Below are 25,656 nucleotides of genomic sequence, written 5' to 3'. Positions count from 1 at the left end.
ACCCGACTCCTTTGACCAGCACCGTCAATCGCGATTCTTATCTCTCCACCTCTCCAGGAGTTGTTCGGAGGATTTCAAGCTGAATGGTTGTGCCACCCGTGATTTCCGGTGCCAGCGTAGCTCTCGGCGACTGGTCCTTGTACTTTTCCGACTAGCACCAACTTTCCCATCTCTTTAATTTTCTGCCACTTGGCTGTCCTATTTCTTTATCTATATATTTCCACTATCTTTTTTTATCCCTACTTCCCCCTTCCCCTACAAGGCACTCCACCGTGTCGCCCTAGAGGCAGACAGAAATTAGGTGCCTTTTTCCCCTTCTCAAAAACCACTCATTCATTGATCCATTCGTTCATTCCTCTCCACATCTCCTGCTTCGCTGCTGCCATAGCTTCACCTTTGCTTTCATCCCATTTACCCAACAACCCATTCTCCACGTTGCTACCCTTGTTCCACTAGGCTCGGTGCGCTACACTAGGCTTACCCCTCACCCACGATTTCCTTATCGTGAGGCTTCATCCTCGAAGCTCGGTTAGAGAGTGCGGATGACGAATGCCCAGGGTTATTGCCTTTTACTTACACAGTTTCGTTCTTAAGAGCTGGCGTGAAGAAGAGACTCAAAAAGGTTTGATATCAAGCCACGACTGACCTTTCGAACCATGAAATAGATATTATACAAAACAGTCTGCGAGGAGTCAGATAAGCATGCGATCTGCATGACTTTCAGTGAAGTGTATACAAAACCAGCACACGTGATAGAGTAGCGTGATTGACGGCAGCATACAAAACGCGCAACACCTAAAGGCAAGTTTAAAGTCCACCGCGAATTCTAGTCCTAGATGACACGTGGGTTAAATCGGGTACGCTGACGTGTCAATCTCAACCAACGTGCATTGGTGCGTTATGGCAGAGTCCAACAAAAAGTGCGAGGCATGGGCTAGTACTTACGTGTTATTTATTAAAGGGGCCATGCAACACTTTTTGAGCATACTCATAAAACGCTGACGATTGGTAGCCTTAGCTTGTGAGAACAAGCGAGCCAAACATTATAGCGCAGCACGCTGCCTGAAATTTACCATTATATCTATTGCAGCTAAAAATCTTCTCCTTGTTTCCCTTCACAATTCATGACATAAAGCCTAACTGCTGCACCAGATGCACCCATACTATGCGGCCGTTAGCTGATTTGACCATTGTGATTTCCATATATACCGGTGCTGCCGCACGTTGTCGCCACGTGCCCATGCGTGCCCTAGCGATCACACTAAAAGTTAGCCTACATTAAAAGGAGAAAAAGTCAGAATTTCGCCGCAATAGCGAACAATGAATGTGATATCGACGCCTTTGAATGTAATGCTGGGAACGGCAAACAGGTCGAAACGCGCAGCGAATGCTCACGCTCAAATGGCACACGAAAAGAACACACACAGGAAGACAGTGAACTAATAGCGTTTACAGCTCGATACACAATGCGCTGTTCAAATAAAAACGACGTACGGAACGTAATGACAGGTATAGATGAGTGCAAACTAACAAGTGCCCTGTATTTCATTCCTTCTGTCCCGTGTTTATGTTAACAAAAGCGCATCTTTGAAGATGAATGAACAACCAGCTCCCCTTTATATTCCTCCTAAACAGAAATATAAACACCCGCACTGGCCGATTATGAATATGTAGAAATCGCGTTGCAACTGGTGGTCCCAGCACATACAAATGAAAAAAAAGCTTTCTGGGGAGGCATTGCCGAAATATTTCGTATGCCTCAGATGAAATTGCTCCCTAAGACAATGCGAAATCTGACATGAAAGATTGCTAAACTCAAGAAAATTCTAGCAATGCGAAAATTTATTGACTGACAGGCGTTTTCATGATGACTGTAGAGTGTATTAACCGCAAGCGCATTACGGCGTTGGACGCCAATGGGCTTCTGCACTGAGGAGCCCACCTAGTGTTAGTGAGGGGTGTCTCAAACCGGGCCACCTCCCACATACTCCCTGTATATAAATGGAATAAAGTTTTTTCCCTCTCTCTGATGCCTTTTCTGATTCCGAAGGATGTTAAGAAAAACACAAAAATTTACATCGTGTCACACTAAAGAGAACCATGTATGAATGCGAAGATGCAGGCGCAAACGCTTACACTGGCGGCGGCATTGACGCTGGTGCTCAATGCGGCCTTGCGCAGAAGAGAAACCTGGAGAGGCGCCAACAAAAACAAAAACAAGAAGAAGAAAAAAAACTGTGTGCGTGCCTTAAACGACCACTAAGGCAGTAAAAAAAAACTTTATGAAGCCTGCAAAAACCGCATGTGGTTTCAGTTTTCGACTTTCACCGCCCGTGCAAATGTCATCACTTCCAACGACGAGTGATGTGGGCATTCATCCCAGCAATGGTAGGAGACCGAACGCAGATAAAAAAATTCTGTTTTAAAAGCTTTTACGCACTTTTCAGAAAAAGCGCTGCAAGATTAGACACTTCAGATGGTACACTTTTTATTGTGACACAAAACAGAGAAGCAGTGGATGACGAAAGGCAGTCCCTTTAAGGTGGCGGTTCCACTCCCTCCTTCTCGCAATAGTTCGAAAGACGCCACCAGGCCACGCCACTCATCCACGCTTGCAAAAGGCGAGAAAATCGCTCGCGCAAGTACGGTCAGCGTCACCTCGCGCGTGTCTTCTATCTTGTATGTCGTGCAAGGCGCTGGATTTCGTGCCGACCGGTTGTGCGCCCGCGCGCTCCGCGCGCTTGCGACCTTCGGCGTCACCGTAGCTCTGGCCGACTGGGCTCGCCCTACGTCACCTCCTGCCGCCGACGGCCTTCGACGACAGCGAAGCTCTGACTTACTGGACCTGCTCTACGCCATCTACAGACGCCGACAACATCTCTCGCAAGTGTACCCCGTCCTCGGACTTCAGTGACCGTGCTTCCATCTTTCCTGTCTCTCCAATCCCCTCAGTTTGTTGTTGCTTCTTCTTCCTCTTTTCTATACCTTTTCTTCTACCCTTTTTATACCTCCTCACCCCCATCCCTTGTGAGCCCTGTGGTGGTGTCGCTCACTGAAGCAGACACTAACGGGGCTCCCTTTTCTCTTCCTTTCTCATTATTAAGAACCACTCGCAAGGCGGCGGAAATCGGCCGATGAAAACCAAGGAGGACCAGCGCAGACGGGGTCTTTCACCTACTATCCGCCAACTGTGACCGTCGTTTCAACGACACGACGAGAGGTACCCCAGTGGTTGCGGCCGGAGTGGGACCACCACATTAAGCGAGCGTTGCTTGCTGGGTAGAGAGCACTAAAACTCCCTAAAGACAAACAGCGAGGCGGACGGCTTTTTTGTGGATGCCTGGCGTTTTACCTGGAGCAAAAGCTTTTAATACTCAGATGGTTCCTCATGGATTCGTCAGACAGGACTTCGTTCTCTACTCGGTTGGTGTGCCACACACCCTCTCCCGCTACTTTTCAAAATCTTTCTGCGCCTAGCGTGGATTTGAGCTGCCTACTGGATCGGAGGCAGTGCACAGTTCAGTGCCCAGCCTCCGTCATCTACCTCCTCTCCTTCGACTAAGCGACGATGACATCATGACGTCATACCCCAGGTGGGGCCTTTGAGGTATTCAAAATAAATAAATAAATAAATAAATATGGTGACGTCATTCTGTGATTATCTTTTTTTTCTTTGCTTGTACTGACACTAACGCCTCTAGGCGCTGATGCCGACGGAGCTGGTTAATTATCGCGTTTGATGAGGCACCTAAATATTTCGCCATAATTGACACCCTTTCTACTCGCCCTCTCTTTAGAGAGCACATTTACGCTTTACTCTACTGTCACTGCGCTTCCCTCACGGTAATTCTCCCATAATCACTCGCAGCTGATACCAGGCATCATCGTGAAGTTCTTCTGCCAGATCGTCAACCTGGCCTTCATCAACACGCTGGCCAACTACGTCTTCAACTTGCAGACTTTTCCATCATGGGCGTCAGCCTGCTTCAGCAGTGCGCCCTCTTTCGGCCCCATCCCTCATTAATGTGGCGTAAGTGTACCAGGCAACGCCACAAGCACTGCACCCTTTCGGGACAAAAGAACTATGGGTGCATTCGACGTTATGTACGCGGTTTTTCGTCAGGTTATCTGCGACAGCTCCCGCTCAATTTTCATGCAAACTGAGCATGTTGTGTTGATCTTTTTTTCATACGCAATAATAAATATTTGAAAGGAATGATGATGGCCATACGTGCTCGCAATGTCTATATATATTTGGAGGCAAAACATAAGTATCTAAATTTACATATAACCGCAAATACACACGCATACTTCCTAAGAGGTTACGTACGCACATTGTTAAACCTGCAACTCTGGAAGGTACGGGAAACATCACCTATATGCTCGAACTGCAGGCTCGTAACAATGAGGTAGCTGATGAAAAATCAACTTGCTTCAGGCAGGGACTAACAACTTTCATCTAGCCCCTTTGATGCTCGACAATCGGTAGAACATCGGACAAGTTATATTCGATTCCCACAATTGGCTAGTTGATTTTAATAGCGAAGCTGTTCAAGTGGTGCGTGATTGTCTGTTGAATCCAACAAATATGATCGTCAGGAACCGGTACGGAAACTCATAACCCTCTTCATCATCAGCTTCGCTGCTCGAACACCATCGATTTCTCTGTTGGTAAATACAATACATCTGATGGGCGAACTAGTACAGAGAAAGAAAGAAAAAAAAACAGAGATAATAAATATGGAGAAAAAGAATGAAGAAAAATAAGGTGAGAGATTGAGTAGATGGAGTTAGAGAGATAGATGCAAAGAGAAAGAAAAAGGAAGTGATGCCAAGGAAGAGTGAAAAAAAAAAGACAAAAAAACTGGGTGAGGTAAGAACAGTGAAAAAGGAAAAGATTGAGTGAAATAGAAAGAGATATAGTAATCAAGGAAAGATAAAAAGGAGAAAAAGAAAGACAGCACTCTATGTGTTGCCATAATAAAAGAACCAAATATTGAAAGAATCACACCCTCTCTCACTAAAGGCGGATGGCGTAACCATGTGTATATAGATTCAAAGCAGCGGGATCTAACACGTACACCAGTGGCGTGGACGCTGGCGCTCACCGGCGTTGTGCAGTAGAGAAACCTGGAGAGGCGCAAAGCACGCAATGATGGACCGGTGTTTCCTACTAGAACATGTCAATCGCTGCTAATGGGCAATAAGAGACAGAAGATTTTGATTGTATACAGAGACTGCAGCCTACTTTAAGTTAACGCACACGCTGAGAATTTTTATTGTGAAACAACGCACAGGGGGAATTCCCCACCTGCACTACCTTGGAGGTCAAGACTGAGTGCATATATATATATATATATATATATATATATATATATATATATATATATATATATATATATATATATATATATATGAGATCTAACAGACAGTATTGCCAAGGAGTGTACAGGGGAAGTTATTAGAACCAATGGAATGTAAATAAGAAGAAAAGTGCTCACGGCTGGTTATTTTTTCATCCACTTTTCTTCTTATATACATTCCATTGGTTCTAATAACTTCCCCTGTACATTCCTTGGCATTACTGTCTGTTAGATCTCATTAATATTGTGTTAAAACACGGAAAAACGAGCCCTTGGGTATACACTTCTTTCCCTTTATATATATATATATATATATATATATATATATATATATATATATATATATATATATATATATATATATATATATATATATATATATATACGGGGTGGGCGCGAGCAGTTGGTTTTAAGGGACGAATATCCTAAAGCCATGGGTCTGTCCGTCTTAGCTCGTACGTGAGCACGTACCTCGATGACTCACTCAGCAGTTGCGGATAAATGGAAGGATATACGGAAGGACGGACAGACAGACAGATGAACAGACGGACGGATGAACGATTCACGGTTTACCAATAAAACCCTCCAAAGCTTCGCCCCGCTCATCATCATTCACTCCGTGCATATGCTATGATTTTTTCAGTCAAGAAACCCGCTAACAGAGTCTGCCTGCGTCGGCGTTGTGAGGTGAGACAGGGGGGGACTGTAGGAGAGGAGGGGAGGATGCGCATGCGTAATTAAGGTGTTAAGATCACTGGTAATGATGCCTAGAGGATAGAAATGGGGAATCGAGCGTAAGCTAGCGAGACGCTGCCTTTGTCGGCGTAGCGAAGTGAGAGAGAGAGAGAGAGAGAGAGAGAGAGAGAGAGAGAGAACTTTTTTGATGGCTTAGCAAGGTCGGTAAACTTAATTTGTGGGTGGTTCGAAGGATGGTGGCTAAAAGCATGCCACGACCGTTTCAGGACAGAGGTTTCTAAAAAAACTAGAGGGAACTCTGGCACTGCGATCGTCCAGCGACCATGGGGATTGTGGTTATGACATGGATATGCCTTGTCTTCGTGCTTGCGGGTGGCGGATGCACTTGTGGCTTCGTTTAGTGATGTGTTTTGGTTTTCAAATAAAAGAATGAACCGTTTTGAACTTCGTGAGCTGATTTAAAATGGTGATCCTAAAAGTTGGAGGTGATGAACCGTAACTGCCAAACTTTTGCTGTTGTTTTGTGACCAAGCAGTTTCAAGCCACGCGAAGCCAGAAGGGACGTTAACTATGGAGACTAGGCAAATCCATGTACTACCCATACTTATATCCTTCTCGCTGAAGCGCTATGCGTTTCAGCTCCCATAGGGTCTCCTAAAATTAACTAGAGGGGACTATAGCGCTGCGATCGTTTAGTGACCAGAGGAGTGAGGGGTAGTACATGGATTTGCCTAGTTTTTGTACTTGCGGCTTCGTTTATTGCTGGTTTCAGTTTCGTTTTTAATGAAAAAAAACGAACCCTTTTGAACTTCGTGACCCAATTTCAAATGATAAGCCTAATAGAGTAAGGTGATAAAGCACAACCGTAGAATATTTGCCGATTGTCGTTTCGTGAGAAAAGAGTTCCAAGCCACAGGAACACACACGGAGCCAGAAGCAGGCCAGAAGTACGAAGATTAGGCAAATACGTGTACTACTCATCATTCCCATTCTCGCCGAAGCGCCGTGCGTTGCAGCTCCCATAGACACTGGCATCGGAGTTCTCCCTAGTGTATATTAGGAAACACTATGAATGATCCCATGGACACTAGCGCCAGAGTTAAAGCATAGTGGACGCCGATCGATTGCGCACCATGCGTCTGTTCTTCGGAGCGTGGACGTCTGAGCCTTCCTTCTTGCGACAATGTCCATGGTGCTGCTGTGGACGGCTGGTGGTACGTCGGTTGGCTTGGCGGTCAGCCCAGGGTCTGCTCTTGCAGCGGTGACCAAGGGGCCGTCGGCACTGGGTGGTATGGCGGCTATGTACCAGGTGGTGAACGTTGCAAAGCGTCGGCGTAGCTCATGGGGCGGTGCTTGTCATCGACCAGCAGTAGAAAATGGGTGGCGGATTCCGTCGCGTACCAGTTCAGCGACAGACGCAACGGGGGTTTGAGCAATCGGAGTACGAAACTTTTGCAGTTCTTCGCGAACTATCTCCATAATGTGGTCTCGCAGGAAGCTTTGATTCTCAGGTATGGCGGCAGCATTGATTGCGGCGCTGCTAGACATTCGATGATACTGCCTGCATCGTTGATGGAGGGCCCGCTCAATAGCAGTAGCCGCCTTGATAAAGTCAACTACGGTAGTTGGAGGGTGGGGCAGTAGCCCAGCGAAAAGTTGCTCCTTAACGCCGCGCATGAGGTATCTCAACTTCCTATCTTCACTCATGTGAAGATAGGAAGTTGAGATACCTCATGTGCAGTATAGGTACCTCATGAAGATAGGTACCTCATGCGCGGTACCTATCTTAACTCAGCGACTCTCAGCAGCCGAACAGCAAGACCACCTTCTTTATCTTCGATCAGCCAGAGCTCCACTACCTGGTGTCCGCCAAATCCCCTTATCGTCGTTTTGGTCCACCGGTAAACACGCGTCTATATATATATATATATATATATATATATATATATTGTAATGATGACAAAGCGGCGATCGTGCTCGGCGCATACCTGGAAGAGAAGGAGGACGAGGAAGGGGAGGCAGATAAAGAACAGCCGGCCTGCAGCAAAGGCGTTGTCTCTTTGTCTTATTTCTCCTCGTTACAATGGCGCAGTCGCGAACTACTGACCCCGATATCCCTGCGTCCACTACACTTCGAAGTGGACGAGTGCTCTCGAACTCCCCACCGATCACGGACGGCGTCCAAGCCTCCACGGCGGCACCGCATCATGACTGCAGCGAGGCCATTTCTCGAGGCTTCTCTCTGTTCGCCCAAGAGCTCAAGACATCCGGGTTTGGCTGCGCCTCTTTTGGATCGTTCAACGAGAACGAAATTCCATATTTTCATGGATTCAAGGATGACCCTACCAACTGGGTAAGCGTGATAAACTCGGTTGCCCTTAAATACTCGTGGAGCGACACGATTAAGAAGTCGGTCGCTGAAGGACGTTTGCGAGGATCTGCCCAAGCGTGGCATCGTTTCCAAGGCAGTACATACGCTACATGGCAAACATGGAGCGCGGCCCTGATATCCGCGTTTGCGCCGCTTCCGAGCGCTTACGACGACCGTTTCATGACCATGCGGTCACGCCGGCAAGGTGCAACCGAGGACGTCGCGACTTACATCTACGACAAGCTGGACCTTTTACAAGCTTGCGATATACAGTGGACCTCCTCCGCAGCCAGGCAGTACATCATCGACGGGATCCATGACTCGACGCACGCAGCCGTCTTGTCCGCCTACAACCACCCAGTCCACATCTCCACTTTCGTACGCCAGGCAATGGAGTTGCAGGACACGTCTCATCGCCGGGCGGCTGCAGTTGGCCCAAAGGAGTCAGCTTCACCGAGACGCGGATGCTATACGTGTGGCCGCATCGGGCATGGGTATAAAAGCTGCCCACAAAGCCAACCTCAAGCGATGCAATATCAATCACGCCCACTTCCAACCCTCAAGGTCCGCGTCGACGGCATCGGAGAACTGACAGCTCTCGTTGATACCGGAGCTCAACGTACGGCGTTGCTTCGCCGCCACGCCTCCGAACCTCTCCAGCCTTGGACTGAGCCACCACTGCGGGGTCTCGGTGGCGACGTACTACCGGTCGGTGCCCTAAACCTGCAACTCAACACCGAGGCCGGCAGCAAGTTTTTGTCCTCGGTGCCCGTCTTCGACGACCTGCCCACAGACATGGTTTTAGGGGCCGACTACCTGCTCTCCGGGGAAGTGCGCCTCACGGTGGAAGGAAGTACCGTCAACCTCCATCCTGTGGCTCCAAGTGTGCCTCCGGCGCAATCCCAAGGTGAGCTGACGACGCCACTTACACTTCCCGCAATACTCGAGAGGCACGCATCGCTCTTCGCTGATACTACTACTCAGCTTCCCGGAACTAGCGTGCTAGTGCACCATATTACTACCGACAATCATCCGCCGGTGTCCATACCGTTACGTAGATATGCCGAACGAGAGCGGATATTAATTGACCAGCAGGTGCAAGAAATGCTTGCCGCAAGCATAATCAGGCCATCTTCTAGCCCGTGGGCAGCACCTGTTGTCCTAGTCCGTAAAAAGGACGGCAATCTCCGATTCTGTGTTGACTACCGAGAGCTGAACAAGCACACCATACCAGACTCGTACCCGCTGCCACGCATTGACGACGCTATTGACGCCGTACGAAAAGCGAGGTTCTTTTCGTCGCTAGATTTAAAAGCAGGGTATTGGCAGATCAACGTGGCTGAAGAAGATAAGTTTAAGACGGCCTTCCGAACACCATCTGGCTTGTACGAGTTTAATCGGATGCCGTTCGGTCTGCGAACTGCTCCAAGCACCTTTCAGCGTGCCATGAACACAGTGTTAGGCACACTGATAGACCGTGCCTGCGTCGTGTACCTCGATGACGTTCTAGTCATCGGGGAAACAGAAAAACAACATCTACAAAATCTCGACACGGTTCTGCAGAGGCTACACAACACCGGCTTTCGACTTAACCGCGAGAAGTGCCAGTTTGGGTTGACGACAATATCTTATCTTGGTTATCAGATATCTCATAATGGCGTACGACCCTTGCCTGAACGCATAGACGCCGTTGCCAAATACCCTGCACCAACATCTATAAAACAGCTCCAGGTATTCCTAGGAATGGCGTCATACTTGCGCAAGTTTGTACCGAGCTTTGCGTCAACTGCTGCTCCACTCACGGACTTACTGAAGAAAAACGCCCAATTTCAGTGGGGTCCTTTGCAGGATAACGCCTTCCAAACCCTCAAACACCAGCTTACACATAGCCCGGTGCTCTGCCACTTTAATGAAGATTGGATGACAGAAGTCCATACTGATGCGAGTCAGATTGGCCTGGGGGCGGTTTTACTTCAACGTGACTCGAGTGGGCGTGGGCACGTCATCTGCTACGCCAGTCGTAAACTATCGGACGCAGAACGGCATTATCATTCGAATGAACTGGAGTGTTTGGCTGTAGTATGGAGTGTGGATGAAAAGTTCCGCCACTACTTGTTTGGCCGACACTTCACGGTAGTAACAGACAACTCCGCGATTGCGTGGATGTTCCAGAAGCAGCACCTCAAGCACAAGTTTGCCCGATGGATTGTTCGGCTCCAAGACTATACGTACGACATCCGTCACCGTGCTGGAGCACAAAATCAGCTTGCGGACGCTTTATCGCGAAATCCGATCGAGGAATTCTCCACACGAAATCGAGAAACCTGGATCCTGTTTTCGCAACAGGACGTGACCAAGGCTCAGCAAGCCGATGGAAGACTCGCATCCGTTATAGACTCCATTGGCGATGCGGGACGCAATGCCAAGTTTGTCTTACGTAATGGAACGCTGTATCGGCGTCACTGGGCCGATAAAAGCACCGAGTGTCATCTCCTGGTCATTCCTGACACCTTAAGATCGAGCGTACTACGCGCCATCCATGACACTCCCGAGGGAGGCCATGTTGGCTACAGAGCCACCTTACGCAAGGCACAAGAACGTTTTTGGTGGCCGAAAATGGATAAAAGCGTGCGTTCATACGTTGCCAGTTGCGAGATTTGTCAGCAACACAAACGACGTCCTGGAGCTCGACATGGACTTCTTACGCCGATCAAGCCTCCAGAGACAATTTTCCACACGTTGGGCATAGATCACATCGGGCCTCTTCCAATGACGACAGCGGGCAATCGTTACATTATACTCGCTGTGGACTACTTGTCCAAGTTCGTAGAGGTCGCGGCCGTGCCTTCGCTTGCTGCTAGCCATGTCATCCGATTCCTGAAAGATCGCTTCGAATGGCGACACGGTCTTCCTAACAAGTTGATCTCAGACCGGTCGACCACCTTTCGCAGTCGCGAGCTCCGCACTTACCTACAACAAGCTGGAGTGGACCATCACTTCGCGTCGGCATACCATCCACAGGCGAACGGACTGACCGAAAGGTCGAACCAGACTATCCAGGCTAGACTCGCACCGTACTGTAAGAATCACAAACGAGGTGAGGCCGACTGGGATGATCATCTCCAAGCAGCTGCGTACGCAGTGAACACGGCGGCACACAGCTCCACAGGAATTTGCCCCTACGAGATTGTCTATGGTCAGCTCCCGCAACTGAATGCTACGTTCGGTTTGGACACTCCCGTTAAAGTAGGGCGTTCCGCTGCACGCCAGACACTTTGTCGCGATATCCGTGTGGAGGCGCGTAGGAGGATTGTGCATGCTCAACAGGCACAAAAGCGATACTACGACCGACGCCACCGTCCCGCGCCGAAATACAGTGTAGGTGATGAGGTGTGGCTACAGCGAGGTGCGCCATCGTCTTCAAACAAACTGCACCCAAAGTACGACGGCCCTTACATTATTTCTGAGCGCTTGGGAGATAACACTTGGCGAGTACGATCCACAGCTTCTGATACGCGCAGAGACAAGAGAAAACGGAATAACTTTACGGTGCATGTGTCGCGGATGAAGAACTGCATACGGCGGCAAACGTGACATTGGTTTGTGTTTTTCTTACAGGAGTAGACCAGCTGCAGCGTGGCCGAGTGTAATGATGACAAAGCGGCGATCGTGCTCGGCGCATACCTGGAAGAGAAGGAGGACGAGGAAGGGGAGGCAGATAAAGAACAGCCGGCCTGCAGCAAAGGCGTTGTCTCTTTGTCTTATTTCTCCTCGTTACAATATATATATATATATATATATATATATATATATATATATATATATATAGACGCGATTTGCCGTCAAAGCTAGCCTTTGCTCAGCAGCTGCGGACGCTGTTAAATGAAGCTAGTGGAAGGACCTCACATCTCAAATGTATTTCCGGCATGTAATGGAATGTCATGGCAGCATATGTTAACCAACTTCTTTGCGTTTTGTCCCCAGCGGCAGCCGACAGGCGTAGCTATAGTCTAGTAAACGTAGCACCACAAGCTTGAAGCAGCAGTGCCATGACAGGAATCCTGCGTCGTTATACGCCAGTCTGGCACTCTGCCAATCCCTGAGAAGGGAAGAACTGGGTGTAATGGCAGCGCGTAACGATATGCTTCATCCTTTGTAATCTCTTCCATACGGACATCGAAATTGGTGAATTTGGCGACACTGCAGTAGTTGTCGGCCATAGTGTTCGACGAAGAAACAGCTAAAGTAGGACTCAAGGTAGTGCGCAGCTGCACCTTACCTTCCGGCACTTAAGTGCAAATTTAGGTTTACTTAAGTAAAGATGGGTCTGTAAACCGCGTTAAGGGCTGATAGATTACTCAGGTCATAAATTAAATATAGGAAGAGGAGAGGAATACGGAAGGAAAAGGAGGTCAGCCACTTCTCAGTCCGGCTGGCTACTCTGTATAATATAAGGATAAGTTTAGTTTGTGAATACGGGCCCAAGAGCGGGCAGTCCAGCAGGCCAGGGCCGTTGTAGAGAACCTGAGAAGTTGTTCTTCGAACGTTGGATCTCTGGCAGCCTGTCCCCGGGCGCAAGCATTGGGAAAGCTAAGTTTATTCGACTTAACTCTAGTTCTGAGTTGCATCGGTTTTTCACAATTTCTTGTGGCCAACACTGTGCGACAAAGTTTTTTTCTGGAAGCACAAATTCACTGCTGCCACGTTGCAAATATACTCCGGAGCGTGTGCACAGTGGTTCACCGTTTATTTACATCTACACATGTACATCTGCATCTACCAAGCGGTTCACTTTTAAAAGGAACATTGGAGTGTGCGACTCCCGCTGGGCGCCACCAACGGCGGCCAGCTGCCGCGCTTCGAATCGTCGCGAACTGGTCGAGACGAGAACCATTCAGGCGTCCGAGAGCAGCACACATGATTCTTACTGAGCCTGCGAAAAACTCGTTGCACCAACCAGCCGGAGATGGCCCCGAACAATCGTCATGCACTCCATTCCCTTTACAGTAAGCACAGTACCACGTCCGTGGGATGGCTACGCACCGCGTTCAGGAAGCTGCAGGAGACATCGCACTCCGGAAGCTACAGGGGAAGCTACAGGACTACTAGATGAATATGCGCTGCACCTTGTGCGGTGCGTAGTCATTGAAAGGCCGTGACTGTACGCTGCAGTTCCTTTAACAGTGGATTGCTGCGTACAGTGCTTACTGATCAGAACAAGTATTGAAAACACCAACTAGTATTGACGGTTTCTCAAGATGTCCACGCCATGTCGATATGAATCTGGCTGCTAAAGATGACACCAGGTCTGATGGAAGCATTATGCTAATTCAAATGAAATGGGCTATGGTGGAATCTTAATTGCGTAAATTACTCAGCCCTATTTTGATGCGTTACACGGCGGGAAATAATCGTTCTAATCGGGGCCTGTTCCAATTTCTCCTATGCATACAGTCTTGCCTTAACCTTTGCGAAGCTAGGCGACTGGAAAGGGAACGATCAGGCCAGACTGCTTGGCCTACTAGGCGTGTGCGTGCGCAGAATGATAAGTTAGTACTACGATTCTCTTGACTTGAAAAATGACTACGCCCAACAGCGAGACACGTACTTCTTGAGAATCGAGGTGCCTCAAGGACGTTTTTGTCGCTTATGATACCGAACATTACAAAAGTGCGTTTAACGACCCGTCGGTGCGATTAGAATAGAAAAGCTATTTTGCTTGATCTTCTTTTGTGGCTCTTACCCATTAAGGGGGATCGGCCGAGAAGCTGGCGCTTAATGTAAGTGGACAATGTAAAACTATGCAGGCTAGATAAAGCTGATTACTTTGTTTTTAACGGAACGGGATAATTTTGCGCAGTGAAAGAACTAAAAAAAACAAAAAAATAAAAGAAGAAAAATATAGGGATTTTCTCAAAAACTGAAGCATTTTCAAAATACATAATTTTTCGGTAGGTTGAGTCAGTGCAGTGTAATAATGAAATACTAAATTCAGGCTTGGTTATAAAAAATCGAGAGCTGATAAATGGATCAGCAAGGTAATATCCTTGTTCCACATGGGAATTCGCAGATGGCCCCGCAGACGTTCCTGTCGCTGAATTCCAATGAAGCAGCCCCAAAGGGCAAAATTTTAGGAGCACTAAGTGAAATTCCTAGATTTCTTAATAAAATTTGCAAACAATTTTTTTTTGATGTTTGAAACGGCACCATGCTAGAACAAAATGGTAGATATCTTCAGGTTCATTACAGCTAGAGCACAAAGAGCAGGGCACCAGACCAGACTTGTTTAAGTATAAATTAAGAGTTGGTATACGGCATCGTCATTTTTCAACGAATGCTTCCACTTTACGCGTGAGACACGATTTATTTCCATGTGAAGTGCAGGTGCGAGAACTCTGGATTCAGTATAGTAATATTTGATGATTCCTCGAGAAGAGAAAGTTTTCTGAACCTCGCTGCTGTTACATAAGCTGTAAGAGGCATGAGTGGCACAATCAAACCATCAAGAGATGGTCGCGCGAGTGAGTCAGCCATCTCATCTTTAAGTATACCACGGTGACCTGGCACTCATATCAATCACACAAAACGAATGTTTGCTGGGATCAATCATTTGAATATGTCTAGCACTGTTGATGTCGATGACGATGATAAAAATGAACACACGGATAACTGGTCAGTCACTATCAAAGCTGCCGAATCAGTCGCAGGAAGTTTTCGAAGAGCTAGCATAACATCCGTTAATTCCGCTTCAAATATGGGTGTATAATCTGGGAATCCTAATGAAAAAGACTAGAATGATGGCACAGAAAAAATACCCGCACCCCCACTTTCGTTACTCATTACAGTATTAGTATTACAGCATTACAGTATTAGTACCTAATTTACCCCGCAGTTCTTCTAAGAAGTCTTTCTTAACGAGAGAAAACCTCGTTTCTTCTTTTGCTTTCCATCGTTCTTCTTTTCAAGACGCTCCCCACACCGGTCGTGTTACCGTAATCCTGAAAATCGTGGTTGACTTTATTGATGAACAAAATGCCTAGTTTCTGAAAGATTTGAGAATATTCCAAAGTGCAGCTGTTTGAGGTTAGTCCCTGGGAAGCGTAACGCTGCTCCCAGTGGGTATTTGTCACAGAAATTCGGCAAGCCTGGCTACTCCCTTCCGGTACACAGAACGTATAGTGAAATAGCAATATGATGCCACCATTTTTAGTGTTTAACTAGACTTCACGATGCTATGTCAGTGAAGCTGCTTCAAAATTTTAAATCAATAGTTCTTCTCTGTTTGCGTGAAGGCTAGTTCAGTTTATTAATAACAATGCCCCCCCTCTCCCCCCACACACACCCATAAAAATCACTAACGCTAAAAATAAATTGCAGTTTGAGTTAGAAATACGCTACCAAAAAGGACGTAGGAGCTGTGGATTTCGTGATAAAGAGGAGCACCCACTGAGAAAACCACATTGATCGAAGCAAGCACGTTGGCTTGTGGGACGGACCTACACCGTACATTTTCTGTCCCAAAACTAAACTATCCAGTCTAACCGTACGTAGCCTCTAGCCATATATTGCTTAATGTAACAAAATTAACATGACCAGACCTCAAAAATGTTAACAGGAAAATGTTTGGCCGCGAGTACGTTCCAGACTCTAAATTGCACATTCTAAAATAATCAATAAAACAAAGAAGTTTGTAATCATCTGTTTTTTGAATCAAAACAAAACCAAAACACAGCAACAAATGAAGCCACAAGTGTGATCGAAGCCCGCAAATACAAAAACATTGGCAGATCTCACGTATACAGTGGTAATCGGTGGTATGCGAAGCAAGAATGAGGAAGGTTCACATGTCACATTAAAATTAGCACAAGGTTACGAGACGGAGGTAAATTATGCCGTAGATGACTTCCATGTGATGATTATCATGTTTGAACGCGTCATTTACCTTCGCCATGTATTCACGTCACCTGATACCAAATTTGGTATACGTGGAGCTAGCGAAACGGCCATGAGCGTGCTGTGAGCGTAGCATGTAGTTAAGTTTTACATGACACGCATGTCATGATTATTTTGTTTGGACGTATAATTTACCTTCGTCGTCTATTCACGTCACGCAATACCTAATTTGGTTGAGTTAACAAACAGGCAGAGAGAAAAAGGGAAAGAAAGGAAGAAAGAGAGATAAAGAGAGAAAAGAAGAATGAAAGAAAGAGAAAAATGCGAAAAAATTGAAATACGGAAGGATGTTGATGAGTAAAGAAGCGATAAATGAAGAGAGAGATAAAAAAAAGGAAATTATGGAAGGGGAAACGTCATGTAAAATCACGGGACTCTAGTCATATGTCATGTTGCCGCGAAAATTATGTAACACTAGTCCCGTGGCGTAAAATAGCGTATACGAGAGTAAGGACGCCAAATCACGTAACACAAGTCTTGCGACACGTTCTTGTCCAATTCACGTACTTCTGGTCACGTGACGCAAAATCACGCACCAGTAGGCACGTGAAATGTGTTTTTTTTTCGAACCCGAGTCGCTTAAGCGGGGCAGTCCGAGTAATATCTGCACAGTTGTTTCATTTTTGAATCGTTGGCGCAACCTGCGTTTATCTTTTTCTTAATCTTATTCTGGCTTCCTTATCTCATCGTATTAATAAATTACTTCTAGGGTAGCCAACGAAGACAAAGCTGGGTAGGCAATGCGGGCTTGTTGGCATTGCGTGCTCCTCGAAGGTAGCGCAAGCCAAAGACGGTGACAACAGAATAAAGACACACTCTTTGTGAGAACCATCTTTCGAAAGGTAGCGTTGTGTTGTGTTCTGTTTTTTTGTGTACCATAAGGTAGAAGCGGATGACTTAACATCCCCCTTTTTTCTCTCTGATGTTAAAATAATGGTTCTCATCATCACGATGACCTTGCGGTCTTTAAGAAGGATCTCTTTGTCAACTGTAGGCGACGAGGAAGGCACGAAGAGAGGCGGCAAACAGTCGACAAACAGCGATGTCGCAAAGCTTTAGAATGCGTTTTCGCACACCTGCCTCGTCACGGTATTGGCATTGTCTTTCAAGTGTCTGCGTGTCCGTATGTGCAGCTGCTTGAACATCCGCTTGCGTTGACAAGCGACCTGAACTATCTAACGGTTTTAGCCATGATAATATATCACTGAGCAATACTCCCATGCACGCTAGGTTTTAACCACAAAAATTGTTGAGTAATACGTCGTACCACTTCATTTTTGCAGATGTGGGCTACCATTCTTGACGCAAAGGTATAAAAAATATAGTAAAGACAAATAAAGCTCCAAATACATTTTTTTACTTTATGGCGTTTTATATTACCGGAGGTACTAGTCAGCCCAGTGACAAAAAGGCTTCGCATACTAGGTTACATAATTTTTTTCTCTACGTTGATTGGTAGCTTGGTGTGCGCACAGTATTACCGGAATGAAACGTGAAAATTTAGGACAACGTAATGCTTATACTTACCTCTATAGCATTTGAACGATCGTGTCATGTCAGCGTAATTCTTACTCCATCATTCTTACTCCACTTTAAGCAGCCGGACTTGAAGCTAAATCAAGCGGTTTATCAGAAGCAATTACTAACAGTAGTCATTAAAATAAGATAAAAATGATAACACATTTCAATCTATGAATATGCTCTACATTACTTCTGACACAGAGACTGAGAGACGAGATGCGACCTTTTTGAGAGATATGGGCACGCGGTTACTAATTGCATGCAGTACAAAACTCATTGGCTCACGTCCACTATACCCGAAAAGCCTTATGTCAGCGTAAGAGCGTTACGTAAGAAACTGTAGAGTAGAAATGGACGGTTTTTGTTAGGACGTTTAAGTGACAGTCTACGAAGGTACACAGCACAACTAAAAACTAGGAAATAAAACAGTATTGCACTAACCAGCACCGAAAGATCAAAACGAACATGCGGTGTGTAAAATGGTATATGGGGATAACAGAAATGAGTGTTCTGAAACTCAGGGGAAAAAATACCGCAAGTAAATTCACGTCCTCATGGAAAGAAATAGAGGTAAAAATGATTATTTTTTTTCAACCAGGGTATTGTTTGCCATTGGGAAAGAATTGTGCGTGTTAAAAATGTTGTAAAGTGAACTTTCTTTTGTATTATTCATGCTGTACTATATAAATACAAATGTATTACCCGGGAGGAGACCATGATTGATATGTGGGGTTTAGCGTCCCAAAACCACTATGTGATTATGAGAGACGCCGTAGTGGAGGGCTCCGGGAGGAGATTAGTGAATGCTGCTGAACCGAAAATATTTAAACCAGAAAAGTTTACCTTGACTGTTCAGTATGCGCAAAAACAATCGCAGAATCCCAAAGTGATACTGATTATCAGCAGACTTCTACGCGAAATAAGTGTAAACATGTGGTATTGTTAATTTTGACTATCTGCTGCTTTAACTGCAATGCCTGTTAATCTGCTACTTATTATAATGCATTAATTCATTATTTACTGTAAAGTTATCGCTTTATGGCTTGATCTAAATTCTACCGATGTCTAACGTCAGTGGAAAGACAGTTGCATCAACGTATTCTAAAACGGCAATGAGGTTAAATGGCAATGTAGTCTTCACACCACGAGAGCACATTTATAATTACGTTACCAGTTCTATATTTGTTTTTATAATTTATTTTTTAATACTGCACTTCCCAGAAGAAATTTTAGCTGGTTGTAAGTACACCATATCATGGTAAAAATGCAGGCAATAAAACAAAGGAGGGCGGGATACATTGCTTCAAATCAAGTAATACAAACAGACTGGTTATGTGAACAAATTACTTTAGAGACGGGCCTTTGAAGAAATCCGAAATAATTAATAATGGTGTTTAACGTGCCAATACTTCGATCTGATTATGAGGGACGCCGTAATGGAAGGCTCAGAATAAGTTGAGCACCTGTGGTTATTCAAAATACACCTAAATCTAAGTACACGGTCCTCAAAGATTTCGCATCCATCGAAAGTCGGCTGCGGCGACCGCGATTCGATCCATAGGCCTTCGTGTCAGACAACGACCACTAATCATGTGCCATGCCCGCCGGTCTGCCGAGCTGTTCAGCGTTAAACGAATGATTGTCGTTACCACGCTGGCCTTTAGGCTTTATATTTTTTTTATGTGTGTGCATCACGCATGAAAGAAGGCACGACGAGAGGTTGCAAGTGTAGGAAGTCGACAAGGAAGAATGTCACAAAGGTTTCAAACGGGTTCTAATGGCTCTACAGAGAATTAGCTCTGTCCTTCGATCGAGTGTATACGTGTTATTACGCGTGGCTGCGTTAACCTCAACTTACGTTGTGTAATATGTTTAATATGAAAAGCTTACTATAGAGAAGGGGGGGAGGGGTGTCACTAGGGTACTCTTGGTTCGATTCTAATCACTTCTGATTTTTGTTGCAGCGAGTGACCGATGCAACTTGCACGTGGTGATCATGATGATAGCCTATGATGAAGGACCGATTTTTTTGTATATGGTTCATGGCATTGAACTTCGTCAAATTGTGAGTCCTCAGTCTCGAAGGCCAAACAGAGCGCAAAGCTCCAAGCGGGCCGCAGCATCCGGTCTCTGGCGTTGCGAAGCTCTCTGGGCGTCCCCGTACCTCTTGAACGCACTGTCACGGCGCGCAAATCTGCGTCCGCTTTCCCTTTCTTAGAATGAAGCAAAAGCAAAAACAAAAAAATGCACACGCACACACAAAAGAACAGCGGCACCACGACGGGCGCTTAGCAGGTGCACTAGTCGCCACTGGAATTGCGACAGCATCTTACTCCCGCCCAAACCATTAAAAAGGCCTCCCTGACAGCGTCTCAATTGCAAAAAGTAAAAAAAAAGTAAAAGGAAGAACTTAAGCAACAAAGTGAAGGCTTGCGTAGCTATATGCCTGGCACGTACACACGCAGCACAGACAGTTGTCTTCTGGTTATGGTAATTTCGTCAGTCATGGTGTGTAGGAGGACAACCTTTGGAATTACCGTGTTTGTTTCGTTTTAACACGCACAGGTGTAGAGGCAGTGGCTTCGCGCTGCCGAAAATGTAGACGAGAGGGCAATTCCATAATTCTAATCTCGGCAACGAATGGCGTAAGAAGACGGGGGTGAAATTAATCCTTTAATGCCTTAATTATAAAACTGCCGATCAAAATAAAATTTGTTTTAATTTTCTACCTTTAAATAGCAACCTATAAGTTATTCTTCAGTTAAAATATACCACAGGAGCGATGATTTTGCAACAAAAATGTGCTTCACAACCACGTAACACGTTGTGTGCCACTTCTTGAGTGCGTACACACCAAATAAACCGAATTAAACTTACGTCATCGAGGCGAGAAAAAAAGAACGAAGAAGTGAGAGCTGTTGAACGTGCTTTGCGCTCTCCGCCATTATTTCCAAAATAAAAGTTCAAGCTTGAAATACCTTAAACGAGACAGCACTAAACTTTTCACGGTGAAAGCTACATGCCCCGTGAGTACTAGACAGCCGGCATTAAACATGGCACGCATTGCGGGACTTGTTTGCTCGAAGTTTTTTTTTTTATATCCCGATTTCGCAACATCCTGCAGTAGCCCCGCCGCGGTGGTCTAGTGGCCAAGGTACTCGGCTGCTGACCCACAGGTCGCGGAATCAAATCCCGGCTGCGGCGGCTGCATTTCCGATGGAGGCGCAAATGTTGTAGGCCTGTGTGCTCAGATTTGGGTGCACGTTAAAGAACCCCAGGTGGTTGAAATTTCCGGAGCCTCCACTACGCTGTCTCTCACAATCATATGGTGGTTTTGGGACGTTAAACCCCACATAATAACCAAAGCAACTTCCGGCAGTTAAAAAAAAACACCAGTGCACATTGATATAGGTGAGCATCATTTAAACAAGATTGAATTATATGCAGGGTGGCTTTTCTTGAAGATAATGCAGGTTTAAAAAATAATAATCTTGTGACAGTAGGAGATGTACTTTTGGCACACGAGCTCCACGTCGAAGAGGAAATAATTTGCTAGTTAAAATTACACTCTTGTGACAACTTAACAAAAACTTGTTCATTAACTTTATTATTCACCTATATTACACAGGTGCTTGTATTACGAAGTTGTAGCGCGTACAATTTTATGGCGTACCTATTTCTGAGGGATCAAAAGGCTTTGCACGTAGTTCGAGATATTCGCTACCGAAATTCAAGGGTGAAATAGAAACTGATCGTGAACGGTGCGCATGAAGCGTGACCGTTCTGTTACGCCAGACGTGAGCTAGCTGTTACGTGAAAGCGACAAGATTTGAATACAGGTGCACCACGACCGTATGTTTCCGTGAAAAGCTGCACGTACTCTCAGTTGTGCTTGTGCATCACTTTGGCTCGTTTTTTCTCTGTGTTGTTGATGCTTCACCGTTTCCTTCCAACTGTGCACGAGAAAGTTGTAATATCAATTTTTTTCTTGCTCTGGCAAGCATAAAACTCGTGGGCAGTCACTGCAGTGCTTCTTCTTTAGGACAGGTGAGACAGTCTTTAGTGCCACTTTATAGTTGACGAAGAAACAGATAAAGACATTAATCGGTGTATACTCGAGTATTTCAGAGCACTTGTCAATTTTTCTGACCAGGCCTTGCTTCAGCGCGCCTTTATTCAAATTTCATCACTTTTCTGTACCGCGTCGTTTCGGTGTTCTGCTACGCTTTGGGTGCACCGGTCGCGATCAGTTTTTGATTTCACCACTGTATTTCTATGACAAATATCCCGATCTATGTGCAACATTTGTACTTAGAAAAAAAAGGGTATGACAAATTATCACGCACTACAGCTTCTTAATATGAAGAACTTCACTCAAATAAATAAGTAAAGAGTTTATGAGTTCATGATACTTAGTCACCACAGTGTCATTTTATTTTCGGCAAGGTATTTCCGCCTCAACATTGAGTTCACGTTTGAAAACGACGGGTGCGTGACTGTCATTGAATTTTTATAAACCACCTGTATCTATATGACAAATACGCTTCCAACTAAGTGAAACATTTGTAAATATGCTCTTGATTCGTCAATCTTAACAATGAACGATCCTGGTTATTTCACTTGTTTGAGCGCATTAGCCGAACTGTCGCTCGTGAACCATCAAACGAGAGGCGTTCTTGCCTGGTCATGAACAAGCAAGCAAGCAAGACAGTGCACAAGAAATGCTCTAATGCTCTTTCTCACTGCCTTGACTGATAGCATAGATTGGCAAAGACAGGCCTTATCAGCGTCCACGCAGATGCGAGATGCCTTGAAAATCAACGCATGTCAAAGCGAATGCGCATCTTCCTAATGATCAGTGTGAGTTTAAATGTATACATCATAATGGGGGCAGAACTATAAATGCCTGAACGCGAGCGCTTTATTGCAATGTGAACATATGCAAGCAAAGTGTATGTTACCGTATTACTTTAATTTGTTTCAGTTTGCTATAAGGGCGATCATTGGTTGCTCACTTTTATTTCTCGTAAAAATGTTTTTTTTTCGCTCCAGAAATTATAGAAATGAAGTGGCGGAGGTAATATGAACGTCAACCTTTCCATAGCGGGCCAAGTCAAACAAAACAGAACATAATAGAACAGACCTGAACACGAAGCACGTGACTTAACACGGGATAATTTATTCCCTACTGCATTTTTTTTTTCAGACCCGCAAGCGTGGCCAACAAGTCTGAGTGGGTTTCGCGTTAACTTTATACGATAATTTTACCACCTTTGCGGTAATGGCGTGGAACTTACTCCATAATTACCGTGATCACGTAACGCAATATGCTACATTTTCTGCGCTAGCGTCCTATGGTCCCACCTACACCGTGACATATTGTTCGCCTCGTAGCGTTTACTTATAATTTATCCTTGGAATATGTACTTATGAAGAGGCAAGGGGTGCTGTAAAAGTGAAATGACTCGAAGCTCTACGTGGTTAATTGGGTGTATATCAAGTGCGATGCAGAAACCGCAGTATTAAAAAAAATAATAAATTGGAGTAACATTGCACCGCTTGATTTCGAGATTCCATATCCTGGTATAGTTCATAGCGATGGGTGTTGCATTTTGACTTTGATGTTATATGTTTATTTTTGTCTATAATACCGAAGCTGCGGGCTTCTTTACTTCAGGCTATCTTCAACACGTATGGTTGTTTTGTATAGGAATATACAGAGGATGAAATGGCATAGTGTGCATTTATAGATGTCCATAGCTATAACTTTCATTTATTGCAGAAAAAGAAAGAACAAAGCATCTTTCTCATTGTGTATCGCAAGGTAAAAAGAGTCTTATGGGGCCTCGCTCCAATACGAAGCATACATCAAATACTTCATTTCAATGCAAAGTATTTGAAGTAATGCATACGGTGAAACTAGTATATTTACCTTTAGCCTAAAGAGCATATGAGCATTATATGAGCTTAAAGCCATACACAAGGAATACACTCAAACATCGGGTTCAGTTGATTTCTTAATATCTCTGTATATACAGACTGAGAAGACATACGCACTGTCAGAAAACTGCAGCACAGTGATTTTAAGAGCTGCACTTGCAAGTCTTTTGCACTGTGAATGAGAGGGGAAGAACTATAAGAATTGAGTACGAGGTTATAGGGTCTGGTATCACCTTCTCTTTCTCTCTCTCTCACACACACACACACACACACACACACACACACACACACACACACACACACACACACACACACACACACACACACACACACACACACACACACACACACACACACACACACACACACACACACACACACACACACACACACACACACACACACACACACACACACGCTGAACCAACAAGCTCAACATGTGATATTAGTGTACTGTTTGTCGACGGGAGGTTGGACAGGTCAAATATGTGGTAAGTAATTAACCAAATGATGTTTTTACAAATCGCGTTGCCCATCTCAGCATCTGCTCTGGGCAACACAATGTTTGGGCAGAAAAGTGCTTTTGATTAAAGTATTTTTTTCTGACTACTGTTCTTACATGCAAGTTTTGCAGACTAAATGTGCCCCATCAAAAATAATAAAAGAAACATTGACGTCGAGCTCATAACCTTAAGAAAGGCTAAAGTCAGTGTCTTTTACAGAACTGAGATTCTCATGATGTCCAATTCATGGAGCTGTCTTACAACAGCAGCCTGGCGATATTCATCATTCAGATATTGTGACATTGTAAGAGATAATGGTAACGACAGTGACCTTTTCTTCTTCTCTCATGCTTTGAAAGCTTTATCAGGTATACTAATTAACAAACCATTGTTGATTTACAGAAACAAACCAGTGTTTTCGAAATGTTCAAGGTAGTGTATAGGTTAAACTCACTCTGCTCCATATGTAAGCTGAAGGACGACGTACCTTGAATGTTACTCGAAAGGAGGTTGAGAAAAAAAAAAGATTTTGATTTCATCCAAAAGACAAAAAAGCATGCTTGAGCGAGCCTATGCTGTATGGTATTGAACTTCTTTAGGAAAAAAAAATGGCAGCAGAGATCGAGGAGAAAAAATTGATGATCATACGCAAATAAGCAGCCGTATTCAGTTTCACAAAAAGTTGAGGAAGTTGCTGGCTGATAAGATCAATATTCGAGCGTTTCAGGTTATTGGAACAACAAAAAAACAATGCTCTAGGTGGCTGTATGTTGCGTCTACAGTTGGTGTTTAATCCCTCTCAAGCGTTTCCAAACTTGTTGACTGAACAATAGAATCACCTGAGAAGAAATTATGATGAAGATGGCTTGAGCATTGAGCCATCCTTGAGAAATGTATAAAAAACCACGTGACTTTATTTGGATGGTGTCTGCTTTTACAACAATTTCGAGTGAAACTGCTTTTTTGTGAAGTAAGGTGATCATTGGCTTCAACAACCGAGTGGTAACGTATACATGGTTTACCATTCGCTCTCTCTGTTGGCGATGCGTACGAGTAAATGCGGTAAGCCTCCCCACTATGTTTGAACCGTCTTCACACTCGCTTCTTATAAGGACACTAAAAACAAATGTAGATAGAGGGGAGAGTCGCAGCCCCACCGTCTTAATAGAGTGCGCCATGCGAGTCGCTATAGCTAAAGAAATCTCTCGCTACAAAGCGTTCGCCTTTGGTCTGGCGTGTGCTGTAGTTGCCACTTCCCGGAAAAAAAAAGCCCCCCACGCCTCACTCGCGTCTTTTCTTCATTCAAAAT

General features: G+C 45.1%; 1 protein-coding gene across 6 annotated transcripts in view; it reads left to right on the top strand.

The window, feature by feature from the left end:
* Positions 1-4,226, top strand: part of LOC119172803 (solute carrier family 13 member 2) — a 114,564-nt gene extending 110,338 nt beyond the window's left edge. For all 6 annotated transcript variants that reach the window (XM_075893342.1, XM_075893340.1, XM_075893343.1 and 3 more), the window contains one exon: positions 3,869-4,226. In XM_075893342.1, the coding sequence (XP_075749457.1) occupies positions 3,869-4,024 (156 nt within the window). In that variant the 3' untranslated portion in view covers positions 4,025-4,226. The remainder of the gene's footprint in view (positions 1-3,868) is intronic.
* Positions 4,227-25,656: the final 21,430 nt, after the last annotated feature.

Source organism: Rhipicephalus microplus, chromosome 4 (assembly GCF_043290135.1).
Source record: "Rhipicephalus microplus isolate Deutch F79 chromosome 4, USDA_Rmic, whole genome shotgun sequence".
Lineage (NCBI taxonomy): Eukaryota > Metazoa > Arthropoda > Arachnida > Ixodida > Ixodidae > Rhipicephalus > Rhipicephalus microplus.
This window is presented reverse-complemented; position numbering and strand designations above follow the sequence as displayed.